We start from the raw sequence: 13,831 nt of genomic DNA, 5'->3' as shown, positions 1-13,831 counted from the left end.
TTCTACTCCAACACGCATCCGAAAAGTTAAAAAATTAGTGCTGTCGTCTTTCCAGCTTTGCATACGGTAGCCCTTCGGGCCTTGCTGGCTATTTAATGGTTTGGGCCCTTTGTCTGGATTTCTTGGGCAACACAAGTGTTGTTCTCTTCAGTCTTGCGCTGAGTATTGACAAAACAGGACGACACATTTTGATGCAGCCTGAACCTGTCATTTGTATTCTTTCTCAATTATCGTAGCGATTTTTTTTTTGAATTACTTGCTAATATTTTTTTTCACTGCTAATTTTCTGTTCTCTCTCCACACTGGAAGCTTTGGAAGTTTATGAGAGAAATAAAAAATAAAAAGAAGATAGAACATGAGTTATGAGGAAAGAAGATGTAATTTTTTATGTTGTTTGGGAGTTTATTCACTTTTCCAAATTTGATTGTTACATTTTCAAGAAATTTTACTGGAAACAAAGTCCTAGGTGAATTTTTTCTTTCTCATCCTCTTTTTTAGGCGGAATCCTTTTCGCTTTTATCTTTCTCGCGTGTAGATTGTAAATGAATTTGATCAAATTGAGCACCTCGATATTCAAATTTGCTTATTTATTTTTAAGTTAAAGTGCGCGGTAAGTCACTAGACTGGTCCGAAGTTTCATCCAACCCATTACCCATCACGTGCATTTTTGTCCCAATCAGCCCACTAAACTAAAGTCCTCAAACCGAGTCATTCTCTCAATTTTCCTGTTAATTTTGACTTGAGTAATTTAAAGATTTTACATAAAAATTTTCTTATTATGCTAACCAAAGTTAAACTTGAAATTTGGCGAATGCAAAATATTGTTCTTGTTTAGTTTGATTAATTAATGAATCAGTTTCAACAAATTCTAATTGATTTAAACTGAATTTAGACATAGAGTACCTTTGTCCACTTCTCAATCCTACCTTTGTGGCCTATAAATAAACCAAGCTTGAAATTGAGCCAAACGAATATCGAGTAACTTTGTTTAACCCCTATTTATGTGCCCAAGCTCTCCGACTACTCTTTTCATCTACTTTAAGTTTTTGTTAGCACTCATTTCTTTCGTATCGAATAATTATTAGGTTCCTCTCTCTTATCTTCTCAAAGTGATGTATTTTTCCTTTTTCAATTTAGATTTTTTGAACATATTCATATAACAATAGCACAAGTATTTTTAAAAAAATTTCCATGAACTGTATCTTTCCCAAATAAAATATAGCTTATGATAGTTAATTGCAAAATTAGTCCACTTATCCATTTTGTGTACTGCCCTCGTGGTTTTATTTATGTCCAACCATCGTTTCAGCTGCTTTGTTCTTACTTATTATCCCACAGATAAAATTTTGCAAAAACATATATTTTCGAAAAAAAGCATCGCCATAAAGTATATTTAAAGCATAATTTGTGAGTTTATGAGATACATAAAATGAAGAAAACGCATAAGTTTGGAGAAAGGAATAAAAAATGAGTTACATTTCATTTTGTTTGGGAGTTTATTGTTTGGATAGAGTATTATTTGGAATAATTACTGTAGCACTTTTTGTGATGTGATGTATGTGAGATAAAAAGGTGGTTGAGAATGTAAAAAGGTGGATTGAAAAATATGTTTATGATACAAGCGAAATATTATTTGGGATAAGTTTACTATCCAAACAATATATTATCAAAACGCTACTTAACATCACACCAAGTTCTAATCTATAGGATGAAGTTTGCACACAAGGAAAAGAATTTAATAACACCAAGGACAAGTCAATTGCTATACCTCGGTTTTTGTTCATTTAATTTCCTATTTATCACTTATTCTCGAGAAAAAAAAAAAGAAGAAATTTGCAAATGTTAGCTGTGCGTGGTCACCGTGGTCTATATTTGACGAGGATGTCAAATGATGTAGGGAAAAAGTTATAATTAGTGATGTATAATTATACGATAATATATATATATATATATATATCACATGATTTAAAATAAACACTTAAACCAAGCCACTGCAAGCATTTGCCATTTTTCCAAACCGAGGGATTCGTCATATAACAAATTGTATAAAAATGTTTTGTGAGTACAAATTCAGCCATTATCTCGAGCACAGTATGCAAAAATTTGTGCGTCCCAGTCCAAAACTTGTGCTTCCAAGTAAAAAAAAAAAAGTCCAAAAATTGACAACCAGAAACTATTGGGCTTTGGGCTTCATGAATTAAAGTTAAAAGTGCTGAACACAGAATCACAGTATGTGCCAGAAAACCCAATAAGCACCGACTACAAAAGGGCCCAAGTTTCATTTTGCTAACGTGGCAAGAAATTTGGCCTTATTCTAGAGCCCTCGTGACAAGCCAGCAGCCACGAGCTCACCCCTGTAAAGTGTAAAGTTGCCTCCATTTCATCCACCGCAGGAGTATTAGAGAGTAGGAAGCTTGGAACTTTCTGCTGCAGACTTGATAGAAATGAGGAGAATCGGTGGTCTGGTAGCCCTATGCCGAGCGGCAGAAGGCATCGCCACCTCTTCTACGGCCGGGAACGTCGTCTGCAACAGGATGTTACAGACTGCCTTGTACGGCACGACTAGCGCTTATTCAAGGCGTCATCACTGGTTCACAAATTCTAATAAGCTGGTTGAGCAGCCGGCGGCTCACACCGTTGCCGGAACCATGTTATTTTCCGTTGCAGCGTCGGCCGTTTCCGAAGACGTCCACGCTAAAGAACCAGTACAGCCGAAATTACGCCCCAACGACGTCGTCCTTTATCAGTATGAAGCTTGCCCTTTCTGCAATAAGGTCAAAGGTATCCTAATTGTTCGTTTATCCTCTCCTTCCTTCTATTTTTAATTTTTTTTTGGTATTCATTGTTTACTTTATTTACTAACCAATAAGTTTGTGCTGGATTTCTGTAACTTATTTGTGTGAATACAAATTAAATGATCAGTGCTTAATGGAAGTAACTTGATTACTTGAAAGTCGGAAAAATGATTTTCACCTCTGACGTCCCCATATAAAGGTTTTTATGCGTATTTGTTCCTACCTCTTGGGAATTTATGCATTAATTTTAACAGCTTATAATACGACGAAGTGGTAAATGAAAAATTCTGAGTTTGGGTTGTATATCATATCTTTGAAATTAAATGCTAAAACGTTGACGGGAAACCATTAGGTAGGATTCTGAATCATGACTTAGCTGCTACGACGATGTTGGCTTTGGCCTTTGAGTTTGTGGACTTACCATTGTTGGTTATTAAACGAATGGTACAACCAGAGTGGTAAGAAAGTTTTCTATAATCAAGTTAGTCGAAGGAAAAGAAAGAACTTTTCTATAATCAAGTTCCTAGTTGGCTGTTACATATGCAGTTAAATAGCCCTGTGCTAATTATGGTGAAAGAAATAGCTGCGTCTTTTCTCATTACTGTCAGTTGGCAGCGCCGGGGCAGGGGCCAGGGTTGGGAGGAGGGAGGCACGAAATAGTGCTAAAATCATCAATTTTTTTTCCTCGATTAGAGTTTTATTCAGCCTTACTTTGTCATGCTTGTCCTTTTGATTTGGTAAGTTGGTTCTCTTTTCCTTTGACTCTTTTCAGCGTTCCTGGATTACTATGACATTCCTTACAAAGTAGTGGAGGTCAATCCAATCAGCAAAAAGGAAATTAAGTGGTCTGGTTACAAAAAGGTGCCTATATTGATGGTAGATGGTGAACAGATGATTGACTCATCAGGTTAGAAATGCGAGCCTCTTGGATTTAATAGGCCATTAACCCAAAAAGTCTAGGAAACCTCTGAGGAAAAGGTGGATGAACTTATGACTTTCTTTTTTTTTTAATCTTTGTAGAGATAATTGATGAGTTATCTCGAAGAGTTGGTTCTAGGGCTCAAGGTGATAATCTCTCAGATGAAGCTGGTGAAGAGAATAAATGGCGTGGGTATGAATCTTTTGCTGTTGGTTCAAATTTCTTGATATTTCTCTGCATAAACTTTCAGCTATTAGTTCCTTAGCTTCATAACTAGATGTGGATGGTAAAAATATTTGTTGGTATTTTGATTTTCTGAAACAAGGTATATAGGTTGCCAAGACTGTATGTCCTACTATGATGCGTAGTTTTCTCCTCATATAACTGCAAAAATAATTAGTTCTTGCACGTGTAGGTGGGTTGACAATCAGTTGGTGCATGTCTTATCACCAAACATCTACCGCAGTAGTTCAGAGGCCCTCGAGTCATTTGACTACATTACAAGTCATGGTAAGCTTTATGTTGATAGTAAACTTGTGTCCATATTTTCTCCCACAAATCTAGAGGAGGGTAAAATTGTGTTTATACTACCACAACTTCAGAAGTAGAACAAGTAGGGCGCAGAAGCGAGTGCAGTGCAACGTGGTTTGTGTTGCTTTTGGATTATTTATTCTGGTTTAATTATGTTTGCTCTGCTTGATACCAGAAGTGGTATTTCTGTTGACTTGGAAGTTGATATTTTCAATTATGCGTCCATTCAAGGTAATTTCAGCTTCACAGAGAGAATCATAGCAAGGTATGCTGGAGCTGCAGCCATGTATTTTGTGTCCAAAAAATTGAAGAAAAGACATAACATCACTGATGAAAGAGCTGCTTTGTATGATGCTGCGGAAACTTGGGTGGATGCTCTGAAAGGCCGAGATTTCCTAGGTTTTCTCCTATCCTCCCCTTAGTACCCAGAACTGAGACATTACTAACTTTGGTGGTGACGCTCTTCTCTGACTTTTCTCCTTTTGATAGGTGGATCCAAGCCAAACTTAGCTGATCTAGCAGTATTTGGTGTTTTAAGACCCATCCGCCATCTTCAGTCTGGTAAAGACATGGTAGAACACACACGAATAGGTGAATGGTATTCACGAATGGAAGATGCTGTTGGAGCGCCGTGTCGTCTGGAGACACAGGGGGCTTGATTTTCCTGGGGCATGAGAATGGTCAATCTGAATTTGAATCTGAAGCTACGAACATCATATGAGATTGAGTGCTAGGAATTTTCCAACGTTGTCTTGCAGTTTTGATAGGTAAAACCCAATGGAAATTGTCAGTGAGTTGTTTACTTATGGCGGCGTACGTGCTTGATCTGTCACTATGCTATATTGGTTATATGTTTCTTCTTCTTTCTGAAGATTTGTAAGCTAGGAAAGTTCTATTGCTGCTAGGCCGTCCTTGATCCAGTACAATGTACAAATGGAATTGCAAGCCCGGCCACTTAAAGTAGTTGCATACTATGACCAGTCCAATATTAATTTGCACTTTCGATGATTTAGAATTGAAAACCCCCGGGATAATATTTATGTCCAGAGGTTGTCAATATGTAATTTGTAATTGGATCAGCGACAACTGAAATGCAATTACTATAATATTTTCTCTAATGCACCAAATGTGCTCCCCAATCGAGTCTGTCACAGAACGTTTTGCGAAAAGCGATCCTTTTAGCAAAATTTTGCTTGGCATCCCAATGTTTTGGGTTATTTTATTATATAAATTTGCTTATAGCAACTTCTAAAAATGTCACTGAGTTTTTAAAGTAAACACTCTAAAATACTTGAAAACAACACATGCTTATTTTTCTCTTCTATCGCCATTTTTTTTTTCTATTCATTTGGATTTTCGCCTTAGCCCATACAGCTGATTGTCGTTGCCACCATTACCCCTTATTTTTTGGTTTTTTGTTTTTTTGTTTTTTTGTTTCTTCTCTCCATCTCTCCTTCCCTTGTCTCCCTCTTTTCTCTTTCTCCCCCTCTATTGGTGCAAGTCGGCGGTGGTGGCACAGAGGAAGAAAAAGAGAGGAAAGAAACAAAATATAAAGAAAAATAAAAATAAAAAAGTTTTTTAATTTCTCCATAAAATTTTTTTATAAATTATAAAGTAAATTGTTGTAAAATTTTATATAAACGCCTAAAAACACATCATCAAAGTGGGCCCAGAAATCGTCCATAAAAGAGGAGTATAAAGAAGACGCAAAGGGAAGGAAGCAAAAGGCAATATTGCAAGTCTACTTTCAATAATTGGCTTAAAAAATAGACTAAAAAAACTACCTTATCCTTATATTTGGATTAAAGTAAATGAACAATGAACAATGTTCTATCTGTGAATAATACAACTTTTTCCACACTTGTAACTCATAGACAACCGGCCAATGAATATATATACTAGTTTTACTAGATAGTAGTAATTAGGTTCCATAAAACTTTAGTTTAAGAGAGATTTCAAATCTCACATTTCATATGAAATTTCGAGGATAATCAGAATTATCTGTCGTTTGAGAGGGATATAAGTATAGTTATAAATTCTCATTTTTAGAATAATTTATTTACCCCATTTATCCAGATCTTGTTGTTTCGCTCACATTTTCTCAACTAAATTTGCTGTAATCCACTTAATGTCTCTACATTATTCTCGTGAACATTATCCACCCAACAGAAAAAATTACATTAGATGGTATAATTTTGCCGTTGAAATCGTAGTGTCTGTTTTCAAAGCATACACCACAAGGGGAGAGCCACGAGTTCTTTTCCTCTCGGAGGTCTGGTTAACACAGCATACGGATTCTGATCATCATCACTCGTCGGTCAATTAGACCACAATCAAAGCTCAGAGTCCAAACAAGCCAAAAGCAGAGGTTCTCTTCGACCCAAATCAAGTTTCCACTTTTGAGGGGGAAAAAAAGGGGGAGAGAGGTCATGCATCTCCTCTAATCTAACAAGAACATGAACTTTCTTGCTTTTTACCTAACCCATTTCGTTTTCGTTCTTTTTTCCAATTAGTCCTACAGTTTGAAAACTTCCACTTCAAGTTGGCTTTGCTTTCTCTAATAATATCCTTTGGAAGATGAGCTTGACATTACCCGTGTGTAGTTTACCAGACTGGCTTGTGAACTCTATTTTGGGGTTGGATGATGATGCTTATTTCCAAGATCAGCCACAACACCTAGACCATCGTCAACTTGTTGATCAAAGCATCATTAATCAAGAAAAAGATTGCGAAATCCCTCAGTCAATGGCGTGCTCTGAATCTTTGGCCTCTGAGCTTGCAAAACAGAGGCTGGAAATGGACTGGTTACTGCAGTTGGAGGTAATAATGCAAAAAACGGAGACATGGGTTTTCTCATTTGCATCAGATTATCCATGTTTCCGCGTATTTACACGGAATAGATCAGCGTCACGCTTCTTCATAAGCAGTACCATCATTTATTTCTAGTTTTCTTCTCTTGCAAATGAGGGGATATTGATGATGGAAATCCTTTGATCAGATTTTTTTTTATTTAATTTCCTTTAAATTTCTTGGTTTTTTCATCAAATGAATTTTGGTTATTGTGAAAATCACAGAATCAAAGGTTGAGGACACTTGTGCAAGAAAAGGGAAGGCAACAAGCAGTTCTGCTACAGAGATATGAATCCAAGATTGTGAACTTAATGCACCAAAAAGACAAGGACTTGGAAATTGCAAGAAACAGAACCATGGAGCTGCAAAATTTACTGATAAGGGCAGAGGTCGAGGCCCAAGAGTGGCAGAGAAAAGCAATGGACAATGAAGCTATGGTCATAGGCCTTAACAATAGGCTTGAGCTGGTCAGGGCCCTTGACGTAGAATCAGTTTGTGAATCTTCAAACGGGGAATGCAGAAACCGAGAAGATCAGGAGTTGAAAAAGTTAGCTTGTAAGCTGTGTAAAGCTCGAAGATTGTCCATTGTCTTTCTTCCTTGCAGGCATCTCTGCTCCTGCACAACTTGCGAATCACTTCTTGAGGTTTGTCCTACGTGCGAATCGGTAAAAGATAGCAGCATTGAAATCTTCCTCGACTAAAGCAGGAAAGTAGTGTACCAGCTTTCTTTGTTGAAGACATTTTTTTTGATGTTATTATGACGATCCCACCGGCTAGAAATGGTAGTTGTAGTACTAGTGATCTGTACGGGTTTTTGGCAGCCTTTTTTTTCGGGGATGGTATCTGTTTTGTTACAAAATTTTTAGCTGTCAGTCAATTTACTACTACTACTTTCAATTCTACATGCAGTGATCCATGTCCATGTCCATGTAGACATCGATATATGACGACGTGAGTACTTTCCTAAAGAATCTTTTGGGCTTGATTGAATTGTTGCATTTAGAAATTTTTGTAGAAAAATAGATTGAAATAATTTGATGCGTGTAAAGTGAAAAATTGATTAAAAAATATATTTACAGAAAAAAAATGTAACACTTGTCCGTGTAAAATTACAATCCAAAACAAAACCTTGACTTTCTTCTCTCGTGGAAATCTTGATTTTTTTAAAAAAATTGTTGCTTTCCCTATTCCCGATTTGGATTGTTTTTCTTGGAAACTTGATTAATAAGTGGGGTGAGTGCTTGTTCTAAGCAATGCAATGGGACAGCTCTGTGCTCTGAAGCCGTAAAAATCTTGTACTGGAAGATGGTTAGTACTGCTCCACTATGAACTGACGGGAAAAGATTTGAAAAGCACAATGATGATGACCACGCTTACCATGCGCGACGACTAACCTCAAATCCATCCAGGACAGTACAGCCTTCCACTTCCGGCCCTGCATTTGTCGAATCGGAAAAAGGTGACAAGTCGCCTAAACTTTCCAGGTGTAGCAACACTGAAGGCACGGAAAACTCTTACGGCTCCACTAAACGATCCTTGTGAAGGGTTATGGACGCAAGGCGAAGAGAGTGGCTAACTTACGGTAGCAACCATATTATACTACCCCTGCTCTCTAATCAGCAAATTAACTACAGTATTTATGAATGGGCTAATCTTAAGCATTCGTATTCCAAAAATCCATATGCATGTTGTGGCCTTCTTCGCAAAACCTATTGATGGCTGTTGACTTCTTGTGCCAGTATATTGGGGTGAATTATGTTAAAAAAGTACTTAAGTAGTGGAGTTTTTACTCAAAATACTTATTAGACTTCAACAACTGTAAGAAAACACACACACACCCGGATCTAAGGTAACTCCACCAGTTTACCCAAAAGGCAATTGCTGACTTCTGGGTAAACTCACGGACCTTAAATCCAAACACACGCACACCTCTCAAGTCGATGTGGGACAAGAATTTTATGGGGCAAGGGAACGAGGGAGGCTTAAGAGCCTTAACGAAGAACTCACCACACACTACACTCCTCGCCCCATAAAATACTTATTATGAGTGTATACTTATTAGACGCTTAATCATAATGTGTATACTTATATGAGTACTTTTTATATTTAACTAGTGGAAAAAGCACAACCTATGGGTGTGCAAATCAAGAAAAAATGAAGAAAAATCAATAAATGTAAGTTTTTCTTTTGGCAGAAAAAAGAAGTTATAACTTTTTTTGACAAACAAATAAAAGTTATTAGGTATGGAAGTTAGTAGAAGTTACTAATTAAGTAGTTATCCTTAGTAAATCTTTGAAAAATTAAAATATGACACAAAATTTTAACTCTAAATCCCCTCTCATTCTTTATACTAGTGATGGGAGCACACTCGATGCGTGTGTAACACTTTAAAGATCATAGTTAGTTCTTAACATTTTACTTAGCAAGTAAATGACAAAATTTCTGTATAAAAATCATAATTAGTTCTTAACATGCTTAACAGTTTACTTGGCAAGAACATAGCAAAATTTAAATATATAAAAACAATTGGAATAGTTGTGAACTTAGAAATAGAAAATCATTTCCATGATTTAAGAAATTTTGTGGTTGGTCTGTTTGCTTGACCTTTTCAAGGAAGAAACATTCATTAATCACTTCAGTTAGCAAGGAGATGACAAAATTTTGAGTATGCGAAAAAACTACCTTGACCTTAGATCTTGATTGAATCATCTCATGCCGAGGATGCCATCCACTGATCATGATCCTTATAATTGTCCTATTTAGTTTTTTTGTGTGTTTTAGTTTTGTGTGCTATTAATTTGTTCCTACTCGTATTTTGGTGCATGTGTCAATCACTCAAAGTTGGTTACAATATGAGTAGGGAAAGTTTGCAAGAGGGAAACGGTGGCTGGATTGAAGTAGTTATTTTGTCGCTAATTTTTGGATTGAATTAGTTATTTGTCACTAATTATTGGATGGAAGTAGTTATTTTGTATGTAGTGTTTGAGTATCGGCGAAGCACTTATAGAGAGAGTAAATTTGAAAATACAAAAAGTCGAGCACTTATAGGGAAGGTAAACTTAGAAATACAAAAAATGACAGAAAAAGTTGATACCAAACTAACTACATAACTTTATTATTGTAGAGATATAGAAAGATAATGTGCAATTTTAAATTTCTAGAACATATTTATCTCTTCATTTAGTTCAAAATTTATAATAAAATTTTTAAAGTTAATTTTTTATATTTTGAAAGAATAATTGCTCTAAAAGCATCAATTTTGAACTTATGCCAAAGTACTTTATTGGTTAAAAGTTCTATTCCTGAATTTAAGAAATGATACTCACTAAATATGTTAAAAGTGCTTTTGCCTAAGCCAACACCTTAAGAAGTTTTTTTGGTCATATTTAACACAACAACATATTAACTAGGATCTAGTCAATTGATAAATAGCTCACTGCTTGATGTTTACATTCCTCGACACAAACTTCGCCACAGTTTATGTATGTAAAAGCCATCCCTTAACATTAGTTTGGTGCGTCGCCTCCCAGGGCTAGAGCTGGTGGTAATAGCCTAGTTAGGTGAGTACCATCGCAAAAGTTCGAATCCTGGGTGCAACGGTCGGTGATGTTGGGCAGCCTCTCTCGACCCGCAAAGGAATAGTTGGGTCGTACGATAACTACTCCATAGACACTAGATACCTCTGTGTTGACAAAAAAAAAATTAATACTCCCTCCGTCCCACTTTGATAGTCATGTTTTCCTTTTTCGTCTGTCCCAAATTATAGTCCACTTTCCAATTGAAGAATATAGTTGTATTTAATTTTCCTAAAATACCCTTATTCAATGTAAGTTGTTGTTACTATAAACCTACCCCATTTAATGAGAGTTGATTCTTTTTTTACCATCCATTCAAGTTCCCATAAAGTTATATTCTAATTAATGTGAGGGTATTTTATAAAAATAACTATCTAAATTGATTGTTCCAACAAAGTTAACTATTTTTTTTAAACTGTGTGAAAAAAAGAACAGGACTATCAAAGTGGGACGGAGGGAGTAACATTAGTTTAGTGCAATCCTCAGATGGGTTTGTTCTACTGCTGCTTAACGAGTCTTTCCATGAAAGCTAGTAGAAACGTTTAAATATCAAAGTTTAGATTTATTAAGGTGTATTTTAATTATAATTCGGTATGCGACTTAATTTCCAAACATCCCAATAAACAAACCATAAATCTTTGGGTTTTTGGGTTTTGCATCACGTGTTCCCCTGAACTAACATGTGCTAAACTAAACTCAAAGTAGATGTACTATTTCATGAAATCTGATGCAAACCAGAAAGCACCTATTAGTTCGTATATGTTAAAAAAAAAAAAGAATTCCATCCTGCAAATACGTTTGTATATGCGATTATTTAGAAAATTTGTATTTACCTATATTAAAAATACAGTTTTGGGTTAATGCCTAAATGATAGTAAACACCTTTTGTTTAGTTCTAAAATTATTTTAGCCTCTAACGTTTAATTTTGAGCATTTTGTCCTCTTCCATCAGTCAAAATTATATTTGACCATTACAAATTACTATTGTTTCAAAATTGCCCCTATTTCTACCAACTACAGCTTCAGCCAAAATTATCCTTGATCTAATAATACTCTTCTCTTTATAAATAATAAAGACCCTACTTTCTCTGTTTTTTTTTTTTTAAGAAAAAACCCAACTCCTCCTATATGTAGGTTTGTATGTCTTCTTTTTTTTTTTTGACAAATTAGTGGCTAAATACTAAAAAACAAAAAAGTCCCAGATTTGGGTTAGATCAAATTTTTGTACTATTATTTTAGTGTTACTTATTGAAAATTCTTTTGCATAAAAAATAGTTGATTTGTTTTTTACATACTGGTAAAAGCATGTAGTTAATTTTTTTCAAGTAGTTTATTCAATCGGGAACACATTGGAAACAGGAACAAAGAACACATTAGAGAGGTCTTGGATATATGCTTTTTTTCGTGTGTTTTTCATTTGCTATATATACATATATGTATGCGTGCATGTATACATAATCCCAAGTCTAAAAAAACCCTTTTTGCACGCTTCTTGATGTTAGGATGAAGCCAAAAGTGGCAATTTCGAAATGTTAGTAATTTATAGGGATAATTTCATAAACCTCTCATGAGGTTTTTAACACTTTCACTGACCTCTCTTGAGGTTTTAAAAATTACACTAATCTCTCTTAAACTTAAGTTTTTTGTAATAGAATCAATCCAATTCAGAAAAAAAGTACAATTAAAAGCATTTTAAGGAGTGAGGTGATAATTTTCTTCCATATATGTCCTTTTCTAATTGTCCTCAAGTTGTGTTAGTAAAGAAAAAAATTAATGCAGCTACCCTTGTTGGGAGACTCACCCACCACAGCCAGGTGTGCGACCCGGGTCGACCAACGGATTAGTCAGGGCAAAGCCCTGGATACCGTGGCAGGCAACCAAAAAAAAAAAAGAAAAAAATTAATAAAAGTCAAGGGTTATATGTAAAATTTGAAAAGATGCAGCAACTATAATCTGAAGCAATAACGGTCTTTGCACATAGTTAGTGCAAACTATAATGGCTATATTTTTTGTCATTTGTAACTAAATATAAAAGACACAACCAACTCTACAAAACCATTAAATCATTAGTATGAGCATCTCAATTTGGGTAAAAAATAAATCTTTTTATTGTAGTTGGCAAGGTGAAAGTAAAAGTAGGTGCAGGAAACACAAGTCTTAATCAACAAATCAGTAACAAAAGGCATGAATAGTTTGTATCGACACAAGATTCAACAAAATAAATTAGTCAAAAAATTATTATATTTCTCTTACTGATAAGCTTTATCTATACAGATTATATAAGACTGTCTGCCATAATCATTGTCAATTAATATCAATCACAAAAATGGCGTCATCTTATGATAGCAATTGACGCAATTTTTTGATTGTAATTATGGTTGCTAATTTGAGATGAAATAATCATTATTTTGGTTTAATTAGTTAATCTTATTTATTTAGTGCCCTAACCTTTTTTGTCAAATATCCACTTGTAATAATGCATAATATATTAGGGCAAAGTAGTACTTTCATTGTATCTTATGTAAGTAATGCAGCCCAAATCTTTGATAAGGGAGGTTAGTATAATTTATAAAACATCTGGAGAGGTGATTGACTGATTTATAATAACCCAATATAACTTTTGACTTGACTGATGGAAGTGGGGTAAAGTGCTCAAAATTAGATGGTAAGGGACAAAATGGTTTTTTGAGAACAAACATTAAGGGGGTTTACTGCCATGTATGATGTATTCTACATCCTTAATCATTTTTTTTTGCATATGTGATTATTTAGAATTTTTTTACTTGTATCATAAATCTATTCTTAATTATTATATTATTTTCTCAATTCTCATTTTATTTTATATACACAAATTCATGAAAAAAGGTGTCATAGTAATTAATCTAAAAAATTTTGCAATTAACCTTCTATCTCAACATGCTTCAACGACTTCGAAGTCGTGGTTGAAGAATTGCACCTTTGGATTTCTATGGACAACAACCTTTTCCCCTCATTTGGCATGCGAGAATGCTCACAATGAAAAGCTCTTTCCACCTTAAATGCATTTTCACCTAGAATGGTGAGGAAAAAATTTATTGTTCCAAGACTCGGTAGACAAAGTCAGATCGGAATGTTTATTCATTTTCTAATATTTGATATAGTCAATATTTAGATGTCAGAAT

General features: G+C 35.0%; 2 protein-coding genes across 2 annotated transcripts; both read left to right on the top strand.

Moving 5' to 3' along the window:
• The first annotated feature begins 2,316 nt into the window (after positions 1–2,316).
• Positions 2,317–5,219, top strand: LOC113710884 (uncharacterized). The gene is made up of 6 exons (XM_072069353.1): positions 2,317–2,781; positions 3,568–3,702; positions 3,816–3,906; positions 4,130–4,224; positions 4,477–4,644; positions 4,735–5,219. Exons 1-6 carry the CDS (start codon positions 2,445–2,447, stop codon positions 4,902–4,904), a joined length of 996 nt encoding a protein of 331 aa, XP_071925454.1. The 5' UTR covers positions 2,317–2,444; the 3' UTR covers positions 4,905–5,219.
• A 1,129-nt stretch (positions 5,220–6,348) lies between these two features.
• On the top strand, positions 6,349–8,085 carry LOC140015647 (probable BOI-related E3 ubiquitin-protein ligase 3). Its single transcript, XM_072068378.1, has 2 exons — positions 6,349–7,065; positions 7,320–8,085. Exons 1-2 carry the CDS (start codon positions 6,823–6,825, stop codon positions 7,794–7,796), a joined length of 720 nt encoding a protein of 239 aa, XP_071924479.1. The 5' UTR covers positions 6,349–6,822; the 3' UTR covers positions 7,797–8,085.
• Positions 8,086–13,831: the final 5,746 nt, after the last annotated feature.

Source organism: Coffea arabica, chromosome 10c (assembly GCF_036785885.1).
Source record: "Coffea arabica cultivar ET-39 chromosome 10c, Coffea Arabica ET-39 HiFi, whole genome shotgun sequence".
Taxonomy (NCBI): Eukaryota; Viridiplantae; Streptophyta; class Magnoliopsida; order Gentianales; family Rubiaceae; genus Coffea; species Coffea arabica.
The sequence above is the reverse complement of the archived record's forward strand: the minus strand, read 5'-3'. Positions and strand labels throughout refer to the sequence as shown.